General features: G+C 42.7%; 1 protein-coding gene across 1 annotated transcript; it reads left to right on the top strand.

Moving 5' to 3' along the window:
• Nucleotides 1–7,274: 7,274 nt before the first annotated feature.
• On the top strand, nt 7,275–11,996 carry RPL21 (ribosomal protein L21). Its single transcript, XM_083810478.1, has 6 exons — nt 7,275–7,365; nt 8,428–8,506; nt 9,111–9,172; nt 10,103–10,215; nt 10,865–11,015; nt 11,859–11,996. Exons 2-6 carry the CDS (start codon nt 8,440–8,442, stop codon nt 11,946–11,948), a joined length of 483 nt encoding a protein of 160 aa, XP_083666604.1. The 5' UTR covers nt 7,275–7,365; nt 8,428–8,439; the 3' UTR covers nt 11,949–11,996.
• The last annotated feature ends 3,873 nt before the right edge of the window (nt 11,997–15,869 follow it).

Genomic DNA, 15,869 nt, shown 5'->3' with positions numbered 1-15,869 from the left:
AGCACCTTCATGCAGAGAACAGTATGCTTTTTACTCCTGTGGTTTCTGTATTTGATTCTTCTTTTCTTTCAGGAAGAGGCTATGAAGACAGAACAGGATTTTCTTTTAGCATCCGGAAGATACGTACAAGTGCAGTAACACGATGTTTGCTGAAAGACTGTTGCAATCTGCTCAGTACTTGAGTTTGCAATAACTCTGGTTACTTCATGCATTATTAAAAAAGTGCATTTTGCAGCACTGTTAAAATCATGTACAACTTTGTCTGTATGCACTCATACGGCAAAGCAAATTTTATTTGGTAGAGTTTGAAGATAAAATTAAATTTGTGTTTACTGGAACTCAGCTACGGCTAAGTAGAAAACATTCCTTTTCTTGAAATAAAACTACCAATATTTTATAAAGCCCTTTCCTTCCAGTGAGACTCTTTGCCATTTCATAAGCAAAAACAATTATGTTAATGGCTCTGATTAGAACAATTAAAGAGAAATAAAAATGGCTACCTCAGATGCCAGTATACCAATGTAATTTCGTAGAGTACTTATGAAATAGAGAATGATTCCACCAACATTTTTACTTTACTGATGTAGAGAAGTCGGAATCACAGACTAATACAGTCTCTGGTACCTATGGAGGTCTTAAGTTCAATCCTCTGCTAAGAGCTGCTCCAGCTCAGTTTGCTAAAAACCATGTCCAGTCGAGTTTTAAATAGCTCCAAGGATGTAAATTCCACCATCTCTCTGAGCAACCTGGTTGAGTTTTTGACCATCTTTACATTAGAAATGTTTTCATTACTTTGAATCGGGATTTTCCCATGTTCTAACTTGTGTCCATTGCCTCTTGTCCTTCTGTCATGCAGCCCTGAAGGGTCTCTGGCTCAATCTTCTCTACACCCTCCCACCAGACAGTGGAAAACAGAGATAAAATCCCCGCTTTGCCTCCTCCTCTGACAAACCCAACTCTTTCAGCTTCTTCTCTTATGTGCTTCAGCCCCATGAACATCTCAGTGGCTCTTCGCTGGGCTTGCTCTGGTAAGTCTACGTTGTGTTATGGGGAGCCCAGAACTGAAAACATTACTCCAGATGTGCTCTAACAAGTGCCAAAACGGCGAGAAATAAATCCTTGCCATACTGGCCAACCTCTTGTGAATAGTGCCCTGGATGTAGCTGCAGTAAGGGCACATTGCTATTGTCCACAAGGACCTTTTAAAAATGCTTTTTAAAACTGGGAGTGATGTTTCCCTTTTTCCAGTCACCAGGGACTTCACCTGACTGCCAGGCCTCTTCAACTATGATGGAGAGAGGCTTGGCAGCTCCATCAGCCAGTTCCCTCAGGACCCAGGGATGCACGGCATCAGGCCCAATAGACCTGTACCTGTTCAGTTCCATCAGGTGGTCTTGAACCTGCTCTTCGCTCGCAGCGGGAGGCATTTTTCTCCCCCAGCCACTGGAGGGAGGTTCAGGGACTTGAGAGACGTGGGAAGCCTGACTGGCAGTGAAGACTGAGGTAAAGAACCTGCTGAGTACCTCAGCCTTCCCCATGTCTGTCATTACCGATTCTACCTTCTTGTCTGTCAGAGGGGGTGAACATAATAATGCTTCGTGTCAGGCATTAAATTTCAGCAGCAAAGCTCATATTCAGATCTATGTAAAGCTGAATCTCTTTGCCCTCCAAATGTTAGTTTGCCTTGAAAAAGTAATTGGCATGGCCAACCTGGCATATAGCTCAGGCTGAGCTTCTGTTAAAACTATACTTTATAGTGAATAAAATAGTCACGTGCTAGAAATCAGATAAGCAAAAGGTAAACTAAGTCTGGCCCACACCAGCCTGCTATTTTTCCTAGTGTACTTGTTTCGGCCAATCTATTTTAAAGTGATTAATGGTCAATTCTGTCCATACCTGTTTATTCGTTATAGACAAAAATTCTTTTAAAGACACCAAGAGTTTTGTCTGAGAAAAATCATCACTACTTAAGAACTGACTTTGTGCCACCGAAATCACCAAGAGGCCTGCAATTGCATGAGGGTTAGATTAAAAAAGGGTCCCCTAGCTCCCAGCTAGCAAGTTAAGGACAATCACTGAAACATTTATTGCCAGGAAAAAAATCAACCCCCTGACCTTCGTATTTCATGAATTGTGATCATATTCCTTAATAAGAAGAAATGTGTCAGAACTAATCAGCGTACTATAAATAAGGTCACTGGGACTGTTGTGTACAGTTCTGATCCCTGATACACAAGAGCAATGTGTAGGAACAGGAGCAAATGCATAGAGCTTGCTGTGTGTTTGGAAGCTCCAAGAGCCTGGATTATGAGGCTTAGTAAAACAAAGGTGTAAAGTGGATATCATTCTTCTGTGTAAATAATTACAGAAAAAGAAACAAGGCAAACATCATTGACCTTCCAGCTAAAAGTACACGAAAGTTCAGCTGTAAACAAATGAACAGAAAATAACAGTATGATCCTAATAAACACCAAGCCCCTTACTTCTTAAACTGTAGTCCGTAACTCCCCAGAAGATAGGGAAGGGCTTAAGGGGGATTGTGAAAAATGAGATTTAAATATATATATATATATTATATATATTATCAAAACAGGATGCTAACAAAAATCCCCACATTATGCAGGTTTGCTGCTCACAGCAGCTCAGTTTCTCTACAACAGAGGAGTTAAAAGGATCTGTAATTATCAGCTCTGCTAGCCAATGAGTGGCTAATCACCTTTACTCAAAAAAAAATATATATATAGCAAATCTGATGCTAACAATATGAGGAGTTGTTTGTTCCAGGTTAGATGGGCTGGACTCAGAGGAGGTTACACAGAGACAGGTGACCTCAAAAAAGTAGTAGCACTTACAAAAAATCTGAGGAAAAAAAAAAAGCATTAATGAAACCAGTTTCCTGAGAAGCCACTCCATTAGTGAGGGAGGAAAAGGACACTAATTGCTTTTAAAATGATGTTTCATAAATGTGAAGTTTGATAAATGGATTATAGTGTTTGGTACCCGTGAGAAGCTGGTCTCAGTTACACGACAGGCTCCTTGTATGTTCCTAATGATTCCTAATGGCCAATAATGCAGTACTCACATATACAAGTAGAATGTCATGTTATTCAAATAAGCAGCTGAATGACGGAATTTGTTCAGTATTTCAGATTTTATGTGGCAATCAAGAGATAATGGTGGAAAAAAGCCATTTGTTTGGCTTCAGTATCAGTCTAGCTGTATCTAGTAACACTTTGGAGTAGCAATTAATGTACAAATAACAGCAGCATACAGAAAACCTTCACCGATGTGTGACCTGCTGACCCCATCATAATTTTTGTTCTGCATATTTTTTTTGCCTTTCCAGTGTTCCAGAGGTGCACTGTCACCATTCTGCATTCCTCTCTCCATGAAATGCTTTACTGGTGATGCAGCTCAGTTACTGCACCTGCACTGGCACTTACGCAATTCCACAGTGAGCCCACTCAAGGAGTTTGTACTCATCTTCTTGCAAAGTGATTGGTTGCTCTGACACAAATTTTATTCACTTAAAGCTCCAACTTTTAATATTTACAGAGTTGGTTTTGTGGATGAGGAGTTGGACCAACTACCAGAAATAAACAGGCTGGTAGAACCAGAATCACTGAGAGGCTAGAGACCTGTGAAAGGGGACAGAAGTATGACTTTGCAAAGTAAGAGGATCATTTTGGAAAGAGCAAACAGTGGAACAACAGGATCAACTTCAGAGTTGACTTATAACTTCGGACGGTAACTTTTTGATCAATGGTACAGGGTAAATGCAGTACTCTATGGATGGGAGCCTGCTATGGGGTAACCAATCAACTTCATAATCTTGTTTTAAACTTTCCCATTTAGATTCCTGGTTTTGCAGTGTTATCACGAGAGGAACTGCAGATTTCAATCCTCTTTATTTGACACCTAATCTCAGTTATTTCTGTTAAAATTTTGCTCCAGTCATAATCAGCTTTTTTTGTTGTTGTTGTTGGTTTTTCCCCACATAATGAACGTGTTATGTGAGACACAGGGGAAAACCTACACCCTACTGAAGGGGAATGTATTTCTTTTCACCTCAAAGCAATTTACAAACTCTCATTAATTTAAATTCCTTCCACACCCCTGTTGGATAACCTAACATAAATGGAATGTCACACTCCAGATCTTTGTGTATATCATTTGGTCCTCTGAGCTTAAGAACAAGACAGATCCCACTGCGCATTAGAAATTCAGTGAAGAATTCCTGACAACCCCATGCGCAGAATCATCATAGCTCATTTATTTAGAAAGAGCTGTTGTCCAGACAGATGCTGCAGGGAAGTGTCAGAAACAAAATGGGATTTTCCCAAAGAAGATAACAGAATCCTGACTATGGGAACTCAATGACTGGAAATGTTTTTCTGGTATGTTTTCAACTCTGAAAAACAAAGTGATGTTTATCTAGTCCCCACTCCTCTGACTTCTAATGGGCCCTGCTTTTCAACACTCTCTCCCTAGCAACTTTCAGATTTGTTCCACCTTCATGCCAGAAAGACTAGGATGGAAATTGGGTCTACCACAGCGTAGAAATATTTCCAAAGTACATAACAGGTGGAGCACCAGCCTGGGACTGGGGTTTTAGATCTTCATGGGATTTTAGATCTTCATGCTACGCTGCGTGTTGCTACTCATGTTCACTCCAATCTTGAGGGTGCTGTGTAACAGGCTTCTTTCTATATAGTGTAGGAGAAACTGGAATCAGAATCCTACAATTGCAGTTTGAACAAGGACAGTTTAGGCTGAGTTTTTGAGGGGATGAGGCAGGGCAGTAAGGGGAGCACCTGCAGTCTGGAATAGAGATCTTTATCTCCCCTATATCTGCTTGCCTGTTAGCCCTGGATTCCAGACCAGAACTCACCAAGCATCTTGTGCAGCTTTATTTGCTGGAGACAGCTATCATTATTATTTATTATTTTGTGAGGAGCTTATAAATGCTCTGCAGTTTGAGTGCTCAGTAGGCAACAGCTTTGTGAAACTGTGTGCAGAGTGTTGGTAGATAGGATGGACTTCTGGATCAGACCCAGAAAGCATGGCCAGTACATGACTCTATGGTAACAAATTCTGAAACACAGCAGTTTCTTTGAAATATTGCGTTAAAGAAGGATCCTGGGAATGTGTTCATCGAGATGAATTTTACAAATGAGAACATCATTGAAATTTCAAATAAACCTATTGTGCAATTTATGCAGAGAAAAAAAAAAAGTAGCAAATCCTGAATGTCTTACTTGGCCCCAAATAAGGCAGAGTTCAATTAAGTTCACAGTTAGTGCTCCCTTATGAATTATACTTACCTGCTCTGTATGTTGAAATAAGTTTCAACATGTGGATTTTCTTCCCCATTCTTTCCTGCTTGATGTGGAGAAAAAAAATTACCCTTTATGTAAATCATTGCCAAGAGTAGAGAGTTCAGCTCACTGAAAATATCTATCTTCCTTTATTTAATAGTATTTTTTTAGGATTCGGCTTCCTGTCTTCACTTTGCTTGATGTCCTTCCTGAAATCTCTGTCTCTCTTGCCAATGTGCTTCTCCACTTAAGAGCTGTTCAGGCTCATAACTACCTTCAAGCTTGGAAAAGATCCACCTAGGCTGAATGTACAGATTTCCACTGCATAGATATCAGGTGTTGTGAATTCTACGTTTGTCATGGTACAGAACTGGAATACATTTTTTCTAAATATAACAATATAAGAGATTTTGTGTATAGACAGGGTGTTTATCTGTCAAAACATGTCAGCCAGCTAGTTTTGCAGGCAGAACCTGATAGCACATTTAATCCTCCAAATCCGTTCTTATGATCCATAAATATTAAACTAGCTTTAAAATGATGATAGAAAGGACTTAGGCCTAAGCCTTGCAAGACAACATTAGAGTAACTGTGAAGTTAGTCAGAGGATCAAGTATGTTTTTATATATTGCTTTAAGTAATCATCCCTCCCCTAAATTAAATAAGTGCTTCTTTCATTCGAAACAAGAATTCCTGCAGTAGGGCAAACTTCTAGCTGAGACAAGTTTTGAACTGTCCCTGCGTGTTTAGACCAAGGGAGGGAGGCGCTCTTTTTGACTCACTCCTGCCTACAACCCGCTTCCCATTGCGATTCCTGTCTGCTCCGATGTCGAGGATGCACAAACACAATGAGTCACGCTGTCAGCTCGGGAAGCTGCCCACCAGCCTGCTTCATTTTCAGGCACTGCACAGCTGATGCAACCTGTGGCCATACAAAAGGCTCTTTATTCGGGATCTGTGCGTTATCTCTGTGAAAACATCCACCACAAAAATCAGACGTTATAGCATTTAATAACAATAATATGTACATACAAACAAACCTGAGCAGCCTCTTTACTTCTGATGGCTGCTGAATCCTGGTTTGCTTCTCCCACTGGGTCTTCTTACCCAGGACCTCAATTCTGGCACCTGTGACTGACATACAGTAGCAGAAGGCTCACAGTGCTGGAAACTAAAGCAAAACACTTTAATGTCGTGAAACACCTTTTTGACTACTATGCTTCAAATTAACAAAAGTTATTTGTTAATAAGTTATACTTCAAGCTAACAAAAGTGTGAGAAACACTCTGTACCCAATAACATAAGCAGAGGCAAGGATCTCAGTAAAGTAGTAATTTATTCACGATTGCAATGGCAGGCATCCCACAAGCAAGAGTGCACCTACTAGTCCATAACACAGTTTATACACTTTTTTTCTCGAGGACCAGGACCCTCCCGTTTCCCCATTGACTGGGTAATCCAGGTTCACCATCTATCCGGTGCTTCACAGACAATACGTGGCTTTCAGTTGCCAGCCTGTTATAAGTCACACTTCTTTTGACTTTTATACTCTTTGAGGTGGTAACGTTTCTTATACAGTGATTTCCGCCTAAGTGCTCTAAGGATTCTAGTTGTCTGCATTTTACAAGGTCGCCTGCTAAACTTTCGTATCACTGCGAGCATACCTCAATACCACATTCCTTCCCTCTAAACAATGTAACTCTGCAAAAACACATTTCTCTTCCCACAAAAATCCTACCCAGGGCGCGCTGACCCCCCCCACCCCTCCCCATTTACCCCACAGCACCCCGCACCGCCCTTTCCCTCAGCCCCTCCCGCCCCCATTTCCCTCAGGCCCCCTCCCCCCCCCCCGCCGCCATTTTCCTCCCCCAGGCGGGCGGGCGGGCGGCCATTCTCCCGCCTGTCTCTTTCGGCCAGGCGCGCCGCGGGCAGCCCCGCCGAGGCCCCGCAGTTAAGCGCGGCCGCGGCACCGCCCCTTTCCTTTCGGGCCGCGCCGCCATTTTGTGGGCACGCGGGGTGCCGCGCCGAGCCCCCCATCGTCCCTCAGGTGTCTCCGGGGGGCGGCCGGGGCGCTCCGGTAGCGGGGTGGGGGGGCTGTGGGCACGGCCTCGGTGGGGTTGGGGGGTGAGGGGGGGAGTGGAGAGGCTGTGGGCTGCAGGCTGCGGCGTGGGGTGGCGGCTGGAAGGCTGGGCCGCACCGCACCGGGAGGCTGCTGAGGGAGGGAAAGAAGGAAGGAATAAAAGAAGGAGGGTTTGAGGTAGTTTCCCAGCGTAGGTCTTGTAGCAGGGCCCAGAAGGACGTGGGGTTCGCTAACGTGGCTGGCAGCATGGGGCTGCTGAGTGCGTGGTGAGAAGGGTCGTGGCTGAGGGGCGTCTGTGGTAAGAGGCTCGAGTTCATGTTAAAAAGCATTATTGCAGTCAGAGCAGAAATACCAGACCGTGGTCAGTTACACCACGTGTAATAGTGATACATCTAAGAGTAGTTATCTGATAATTTTGGTAGTAGAGGTCTTGTTTTTTTGGCAAGCTCTGTGAGGAGAGGCGGAGTGAACTGGGCTTTGGCACTCAGGGGCAAGAAGCAGTTTTGGGAGACACTTAACAGCAGCTGTTATCAAGAAGATGGGTCCTGGTGCCTAATTAGGGACATGTGACAGGAAAGATGTCTGTCATAAGTCCAAAAGAGAGAAGTTCTAATTAGATACAATGGAAGGTTTTTTTTTTGTCATGAGGTCAGTCAGGCCTCCAAGCAGGCTGCACAGGGAGGCTGTTCAGCATCCTGCCTCCGTCCTTGAAGGGTTTCAACACCTGATCAGGCAAAGCCCCGAGTGACTTGGTCCTCTCTCATAGCAGGCATTGCTTTGAGGAGAAAGAAGGTGGAGCTGGTGATTTGCTAACATCCCATGTAACCTCAGTTATCTGATGGCTCTGTAGAAATATAGTATTTGTTTACTGTCAGTGTCTAATAACATTGCTTGGTCCTACCCAGCAGTTTGGAAATGGTGTCATTCTGAAGACTTAAAGGATTCCTTTTTCTGAAATTCCTGAAAATATCATTAGTCAATTTTTTGAGTGAACCAGTAGTTCTGAACAGTCTTCATTCATTTTTACAGTAATCAGCCAAAATGACGAACACAAAGGGAAAGAGGAGGGGAACACGTTATATGTTCTCAAGGCCGTTTCGCAAACATGGTAAGTACATCGTATGGTGAGAACAACTGCACTAAGTTACTGTCCTGTTGGATGTCAGCAGTCCCTAGGTAGTGTATGGATACACCAGCTTGCTTCAAAGGATATCTGGCAACTTAGGTCAAAACCCAAAGAAAGATACACAAGTAAACTTGCAAGTCTTACAGGTTATTATTAGTCTTCTGAGTGCTTGACGATGGTAACAATACTATTTCTGTTAACGCTTGAAAGTGAAGAAGATACGTCAAAAGTCGTACTTAGTTAAAATGAATGGTTTGTTGCCTTTTAGTGATGAGAAGTGATAGCAGCTGTATTCACAGTGACATAGTAAATAGTTGGAATGCTTTTTCAGCTTCTGCATTAGGAATGAGATTAAAGCCGTAGTTTTCTTCAGTTTGTTTTTTCTATATTTTGGGGTGTGAAGAGGTAATTACTGCTTTAAAGATGTTTGATTTATGTTTTTTTTTCAAATTAATTTTGAACTTGAGTTTTTAAATCAAATTTTATGAAATGCATGGTCCGCTTCTACTCCCCTCCCTCCCCGCCTTTTTTTGTGTGTGTGTGAAATTGAGAGCTTCACAGTGTCCGTATTTGCATCTCTCAACAGGAGTTGTTCCTCTGGCTACCTATATGCGCATCTACAAGAAGGGCGATATAGTTGATATCAAGGTACTTTCTACAATGCAGTATAATTAAAAACAAAACACAAAAAAATGAAGTAGTGTTATCACTTTCCATTTCCATTTTTTGTGGTAGTCTTTCTGTTATTCGAGTCGTATGTGTCAACACAAGTAGCGGCTTCTTTTGGAGCAGTAGTGGAACGACAATGCTGTTGAGCCGATATTAATGCTTCACTGTCACGTACTTTGTATTTGTGATACATATTAGGCTGTGCTCTGTTACTGTGCGCTCAGCTGAAAAAAGTGAGTGAAATATGCAATATCTAATACTTGGGTTGCTGCATTGTGCCTGCTAGCTCACAGGAACCCCACCCGTCATTCTAGTAGATATTGTTTTGCCTGATTTGCACCTGCTGTTTGGAAGAGCCATAGTTCATGCTGCATGGCTTATGCAGCATCATTTTCCATTAATCGTTATTTTCTAGGACTTGTCATTTAAAATGAGCCATACTTTCAGCATGAAGCTGTATTAAATTTGAATGTTTCACTAAGATTTCCTACTCTGTTGAATCCTTTAATTTCAATTTGAAATGCTGAGTTTTCATAACTCACAGAGGTTGAAGTGTAATTTTTTTTTTTAAAACTCCTGGAGAGCTGTAGCATTCAGGAATTATCACTTCTTGACATTCTGGAGCTTGATGATGATTGTCCCCTGTGATTGCTTGCAAAAAACAAAGTGATCGAATCATTTCACCGACGCTGAAAGCAACAGAATAGTCATAGAAGAATTTGGTAGTCTTCAGATACAAAATGTGTGGCTAGAAATTCTAAGGTATGAACAAAACAGGAGTGTTTTTAAATCAATCTCGAGTAATGTGATATTTGTGCTTTAATTAACTTCTGAATGGAAAGCCCTTGACATTGCTTGAATGTTTTTAAGGTAAAGTTTAGGCTTCATTCTCATTTTACCTCTTAACAGGGTATGGGTACTGTTCAACAAGGTATGCCCCACAAGTGCTACCATGGGAAGACTGGAAGGGTATATAATGTTACGCAGCACGCTGTGGGCGTTATTGTTAACAAGAAGGTTAAGTAAGTAATGAAGTTCTGAGCATCTAAACTTTGTGTTGGGGGAAGTTGATCTGTAATGGCACCCTCCTTTCACTTTGCCAGTTAGACATTTTTCTTGTCTTGATTGGTCATTCAAGGTGGGTAAAGTGTATCTCCTTTTAAAACCCAAGCAAATGATGGTCATTTGACTTGGATCCTGTCAGAGGAAACAGTTCTTTATTCTTCTGAGCAGCACTTAATGACATTACCTAATGGGGATTATCAGCTGACTTTCACATTTATATTGAAGGCTTTTTAAAATACTACTTTGCAGCTGTATTCATCTTTTTGTACAATTTAGTCAGAAAAAGATACTACTTTTTTCCAGAAATGAGACTGAAGTACAGTGGTAATAGTTACTTGTCTGTATGCTACAAGGTTAAGGTTAAAATAATTTGTTCTCCTGCAATTTAATGCTAAATTGTCAGCATATTGTTATATATTAATAAGCTTTCAGTTACGTAAATTAACTCTGATTTGCGTCTGCAGCACTGTATTCTGAGTGATTGCCACTTCAAGAAAACTGATCTGTAATTGAGCTTATGGAGTTACTTATGGAAATGCCATAACGCTGGCCTTGAAATGGCCTTTTTGCAAGTGCAGTAGATTAAAACCTGATTTCTTTTCTTAGGGGTAAGATTCTTGCCAAGAGAATTAATGTGCGTATTGAGCATATTAAACATTCCAAGAGCAGAGACAGCTTTCTGCAGCGTGTGAAGGAGAATGAGAAGAAGAAAAAGGAAGCAAAAGAAAAAGGCATTTGGGTTCAACTGAAACGCCAGGTAGTATTTTTATTGTAGTTCATGCATTATTGATTCAGTTGGGGGGGGGGTAAACCACCCAGAACCAAACTGGTTGACTAAAATGTTATTCTCTTCCAAAACAACAAAACGTTATGCTGCAAACTGAACTTATTTGTTAAAAAAAAAAAAAAGTTAATGAAACTGCTTACAGTACTCTGAAAAATCCAAAATCCAGGTCTGTTGCAGATTGTGTTAGAGGTGTCTGCTACCAGCCTCACTTAGTTTGTGTTCTTTTTGTAGGAGGTTCCTTCTTTTTCTTCATTTAGAGTAGAGTGACAGCATGCAGCGTGTCTGCATCTGAGCTGTAATGCTTGGTGCCTGAACAGCTGTGCACTGTTCCTGGATGAAAACAAAGTCCTTGGCTGTGAACAAAGGGCCAGATGCTTCCTGTTCAGATATCGCTGTAGAGGGTTTCTAATTTGGAGCAGGAGCTTTGGCTGATTTCTAGGAGTGATGTCTTTGGTTTAGTGGAATTCAGCTGCGGCAGTTTCTGTTAAAACCCTTTAAGAAAGAATAACTAGACTTTTAGAGAAAGTAACAGCTGTTTCTTCTAGAACCCCAGGCTACATCACTTCTCGTTAACTTAGATTAGTAAATTGCAGAGGACGAAGTGTAGTTTTCTTCATTCAGCAGTGGAAGACAAGTAAATTTTCTAGCAGATCATTTTTTTTGCAGCTAATCTTTAAAACAAATTTTAAAGAGACAAGGAAAGATGAAATTGCTGTAATGTTTATATAGCAATGTATTAAGTGTCAAAATTAATTTTGTGTAAGGCTGCTTCTGAGTTTTAGTGTTAAAAGTTCTTTCTTTTTTCGTTTACAGCCCGCTCCACCAAGGGAAGCGCACTTCGTGAGAACTAATGGGAAGGATCCAGAGCTGCTGGAGCCAATTCCCTATGAATTCATGGCATAATGAACATTTAAAAAAGATAAATTAAAGATCTGGTTTTGGATAAGTGTATGCAATTGTGGCTGATTCCTTTAAGTATTTTTTATTGAACAGATTCTTCAGAAAGCTTCTTTTAATTGAAGATTATTTATCTTGCTTTACGTGATAGTTGGTCATTTAAATCATTGGCAGCTTTTGCTGCTCAGTTCGGTCACTTACATAGACCATAAATTTTAGGGACACCGAAACTTGCTAATGCTCAATGGTAATCATTCTTCTTTAATTACCTAGTGGGGTAATAAGAGAGGACATTGGATATTTCACCGACGAAGTGAAAGCATATAGCAAGAACTGTACAGTGTCGCTTGAAGAAAATGGTTTTTGAAAACAACTTCTTAAAAAAAAGGCTGTGGGGTGGGCTTCTGTTTCACCACTGTAATGTGTAAAGGGATTTTCAGAGCATCCCCAGGCCAATAAAAGCATTCTTAGAAAAGTTTAGTAACAAAGCTTTTATGTCAAAACAGTGCCTTTGTCACTCTTCTTTATTTAATTGGCTGGCATAGTTCAGCACTTGAATTTCGTATGTTTGTTGCCTATCTGTTGGATCTAAATGTCTGTCTGGATGTCCTAATGCATTTCTCCCATCCAATTAACTTCAGTAATGCTTCCCAAAAACCCAGTGCTAGTTGCCCAGTGTTTGAGCGGAAGAACAGCCAACTGTGTGCTAACCAATGCTATTGTTTAAGTTCTGTTTGAAGCTTGCTGAAGAATCTGCTGAAGGCAACGTGCTTAGCTTTGAATGCATGAACTCAAACATAGCTTCGTTATAGTTTTGGATTATCTTTTACCTTCCTAAGTCTGATGTAAGGCGCTGCGTAGCTACCTCAAGTAAATGATGTAAAACTAACATCCACATGTAGAGAGTAAAATACCAGAGAAGCTAGTGATCTCAAGCACTTTGTAGGTGTCAATTATCAAAAATTACTGAATACTCAATTGTAGGACAACTATTTTTGGGGGGAGTAATAAATGGAGAGTTGAGGTTTGCTTTTCTCTTAATTCTGAGGTGTTTTAAGCAGAAGTTTCAAGCTGCATACAGGCTGCTTAGAAATTAAGGGACTGATGCACGTTTAACCTAACGCTTCAGGTGCCTTTCAGGAGGTAGAACAACTCCTACCTCTTAGCAGATTGATAAAGGGCGTTAGTGCTGGGTTTTGACATGGTGTGTTAGGCATGGAGTGCACCACCATCACCCAGAGCAAGGTTGATGAATCTGTCCTAACTTTTACTGATTCATGCACTTGGTTCTTATGATCAAGTGCGGTGTTCTTGGAGCAGGCAGAAGTGTATACTAACCTTAGACCTTTATCAGCTTATTTGGCTTGTGAACTTCAACAGCAATTTAAAATAAATATTTGTCTAGCAGGATAAGCATTTTCCATCAGGCTTCGCATCTGAAGGAGTTAAGTGGGAGGCTTTTGTGGGTGTGATCTTTGGTGCTGACATTTTCATCAGTTTTCATCCATTTCTCCTCTGATGCATGCTTGTCGAAGTTACCTTGCTTCTGTATTTGTTTTGTGCTTCCCTGTCAAGATTCAAGTGGGTTAACCAGCACCACGATGAAAAGTTTAACAAGCACAAATTAGGTGGTAGCTAGCTTTCAACTTCGGGAACTTCTTCAGCAATTAGGGGTAATAGGAACAGGCAGTATGCAGAGGTCTTGTTTAAGAGCTGTGCTTCTGGAGACCCTGTGGATTACAAGTTTTCCACTTGGCCTCTGTATTTCCAAGGTCACTCTGCAGGTGGTAAATGCTCATAAGTGCGTATTTGGAATCTGCGTGGGCTGGGATGGGAGGGAGGGGATGCTTTCCTCGGCCTGGGTTCCCAGAACTGACTGAAAATGAGGTTGGGTTTGTGTAGCAAGAGTCTTTTTAGGTTTCTTCCAGTGTTTGGCAGAAGGACAAACTGACAAAGGTTTAGCCTGACTCGGGTTTATAGGGGCTGCCTTTCAGTTGCTGTGAGTGGAGTGGTGGTTTTCCTGATGATCTCGGGTTTGGAGAAGCACAGCTTTGGGTACTCACAGACCTCAGGATCTGCTGTAGAAGTTTGCTTTGCATGTGTTTAGCTGTCCTGTTTTTGCACAGTCCTGACAAAAGAGGGAGATCTGCGGATTGAGCAGCTGTTGAAGAAGTGGCTGTCGTGAAACTAGCTCCTAAACTGAAGTTCCTCCTTGATAGGAGAAAATAAGTTTAGGTGTGTACATAAGTTGCAAACTGCTGGGGAGGGGACTGACCTCTGATTTCAGCGTCCCTCTCTGGGTGGGTGAGGCATATTTGTTCATGTTTCGAGTTGCAAGTTCTCCCCTTCAACTTACTCTCGATGGGATGTTACACATCAGACCTGTGAGCTGTAGCTGGTGGTCACATTGCCCCTGTACAACGTGTAGAGAGTGAAGTGCTTGTGGGTTAGCCCAAGCCGTTGCACTTCCACGCAGTGCTTGGTCTCCGTTCAGGAGCCTAATTCAGAGGTGAGGGCTGAGCTGCCTCCTGTGTCCCAGGTGGGTGCTGTGTCGGGGTGGCCCAGCTGGCCCAGAGGATGCCAAGAGCTGCGTGGCTACACCTGCCAGCAAAAGTGATCCTCGCTGTCCCATGTGTCCCTGCAGAGACCACGCGGTGCAGTGGTTCCCATAATTTTTGCTGTGGGGAGAAAGGACACGACTAAACTGGGCTTCTTGTTTGTATGGGCAGTACCTCACGGTTCAGGAGTGCTCTTAGGGTCTCCCACAGCGCAGGGGACATCGTACTGCTGCAAACTTCCCCTTTTATGGGAGCGTTGTACCAGCAACCCCACAATATTTGGCGTGTTGCATTTTGTGGCCGTCCATCTACCTCAGTGGATGCGGTACCTGGGCCTATATAAGGATCAAGTTGTAGCCTCTGGGATTTCCATATCAGAACCAGCCTGGAGTCTATACCATTGGTGAAGACTTGCAGAGGAGCACTGCTGCTTGTTTCTTGGTGGAGAAAGGAGCTCCAGAGGCCCTCACAATGCCCTCCCTGCTGTAGCTGCCCAAGTAAGCCCCCCTACGTCTCCCAGGGTACCGAGTGCTGAGTGCTCCCAGAGCCTAGAACAGGGATGTGGGTCAGGCAGCACCGGGGTGTCCTGCATGACTGGGATTTCAAGTGGGACTGGCACCAAAGGCCTTACAGGGACCATATTGCTGGGGCATGGAGTATCTGTGTGGGGTGGGTGGAAGTACAGAGTGGTGCTTCCACCTGGGAGCTGCAGCTGAGGGATGAGGAGCTCCTTGGAGCAGATTTGAACCCACAGATCCTGGGGAGCACTTGGCCCACAGAACAAGGGCTCTCATAAAGAACCCGAGCCCCAACTGCTTCACCGAGCGATGTGCTCACGTTGCTCCCTGAAACGAGTTCCTTGATGGTGGTCCCTGCTTGGGTTCGTGCAAATGACCGTCACCGCTCACCCTTTGGGGGTGCCTGGCACCGGGAAGGCAGCGTGAGCCCCACAGCTGCCCAGGGACGAGGAGCTGGGTGTTTGGGGGTGGCATTCAGTGCTCCCTGCTTTCACAGCTCCCAGCGCCTGGCAGTCATCTGCCTGGAACGGGCTCGTTTTAACGCCGCTCTTTCAAGGGCACGCTGAATGTAGTCTGATAGCTCTTTTATAAAGAAACGTTTAAAAATAGCCCCTGTTTGTGTACAAGGCCAGAGACAAGCGGCGCATGACAATGGGAGCGGATGACAATAGCGTGAACCTTTGGAAACCAAAAGCTTTTAGCGATGGAAGAAAATCTTGTTTACAAAAGGAAAACTGGCATGACAGGGAGTGTTGGTGCAGAGATTTTAGAGGCAATCGCTTTCTGAGGGGAAAAATTGCCTCAATGTTCCTGTAGGGGCTCTTGGGCACCAAAGTAACACAAATAATACA

The sequence above is a fragment of the Anser anser genome (assembly GCF_964211835.1).
Source record: "Anser anser genome assembly, chromosome: 1".
Taxonomy (NCBI): domain Eukaryota; kingdom Metazoa; phylum Chordata; class Aves; order Anseriformes; family Anatidae; genus Anser; species Anser anser.
The sequence above is the reverse complement of the archived record's forward strand: the minus strand, read 5'-3'. Positions and strand labels throughout refer to the sequence as shown.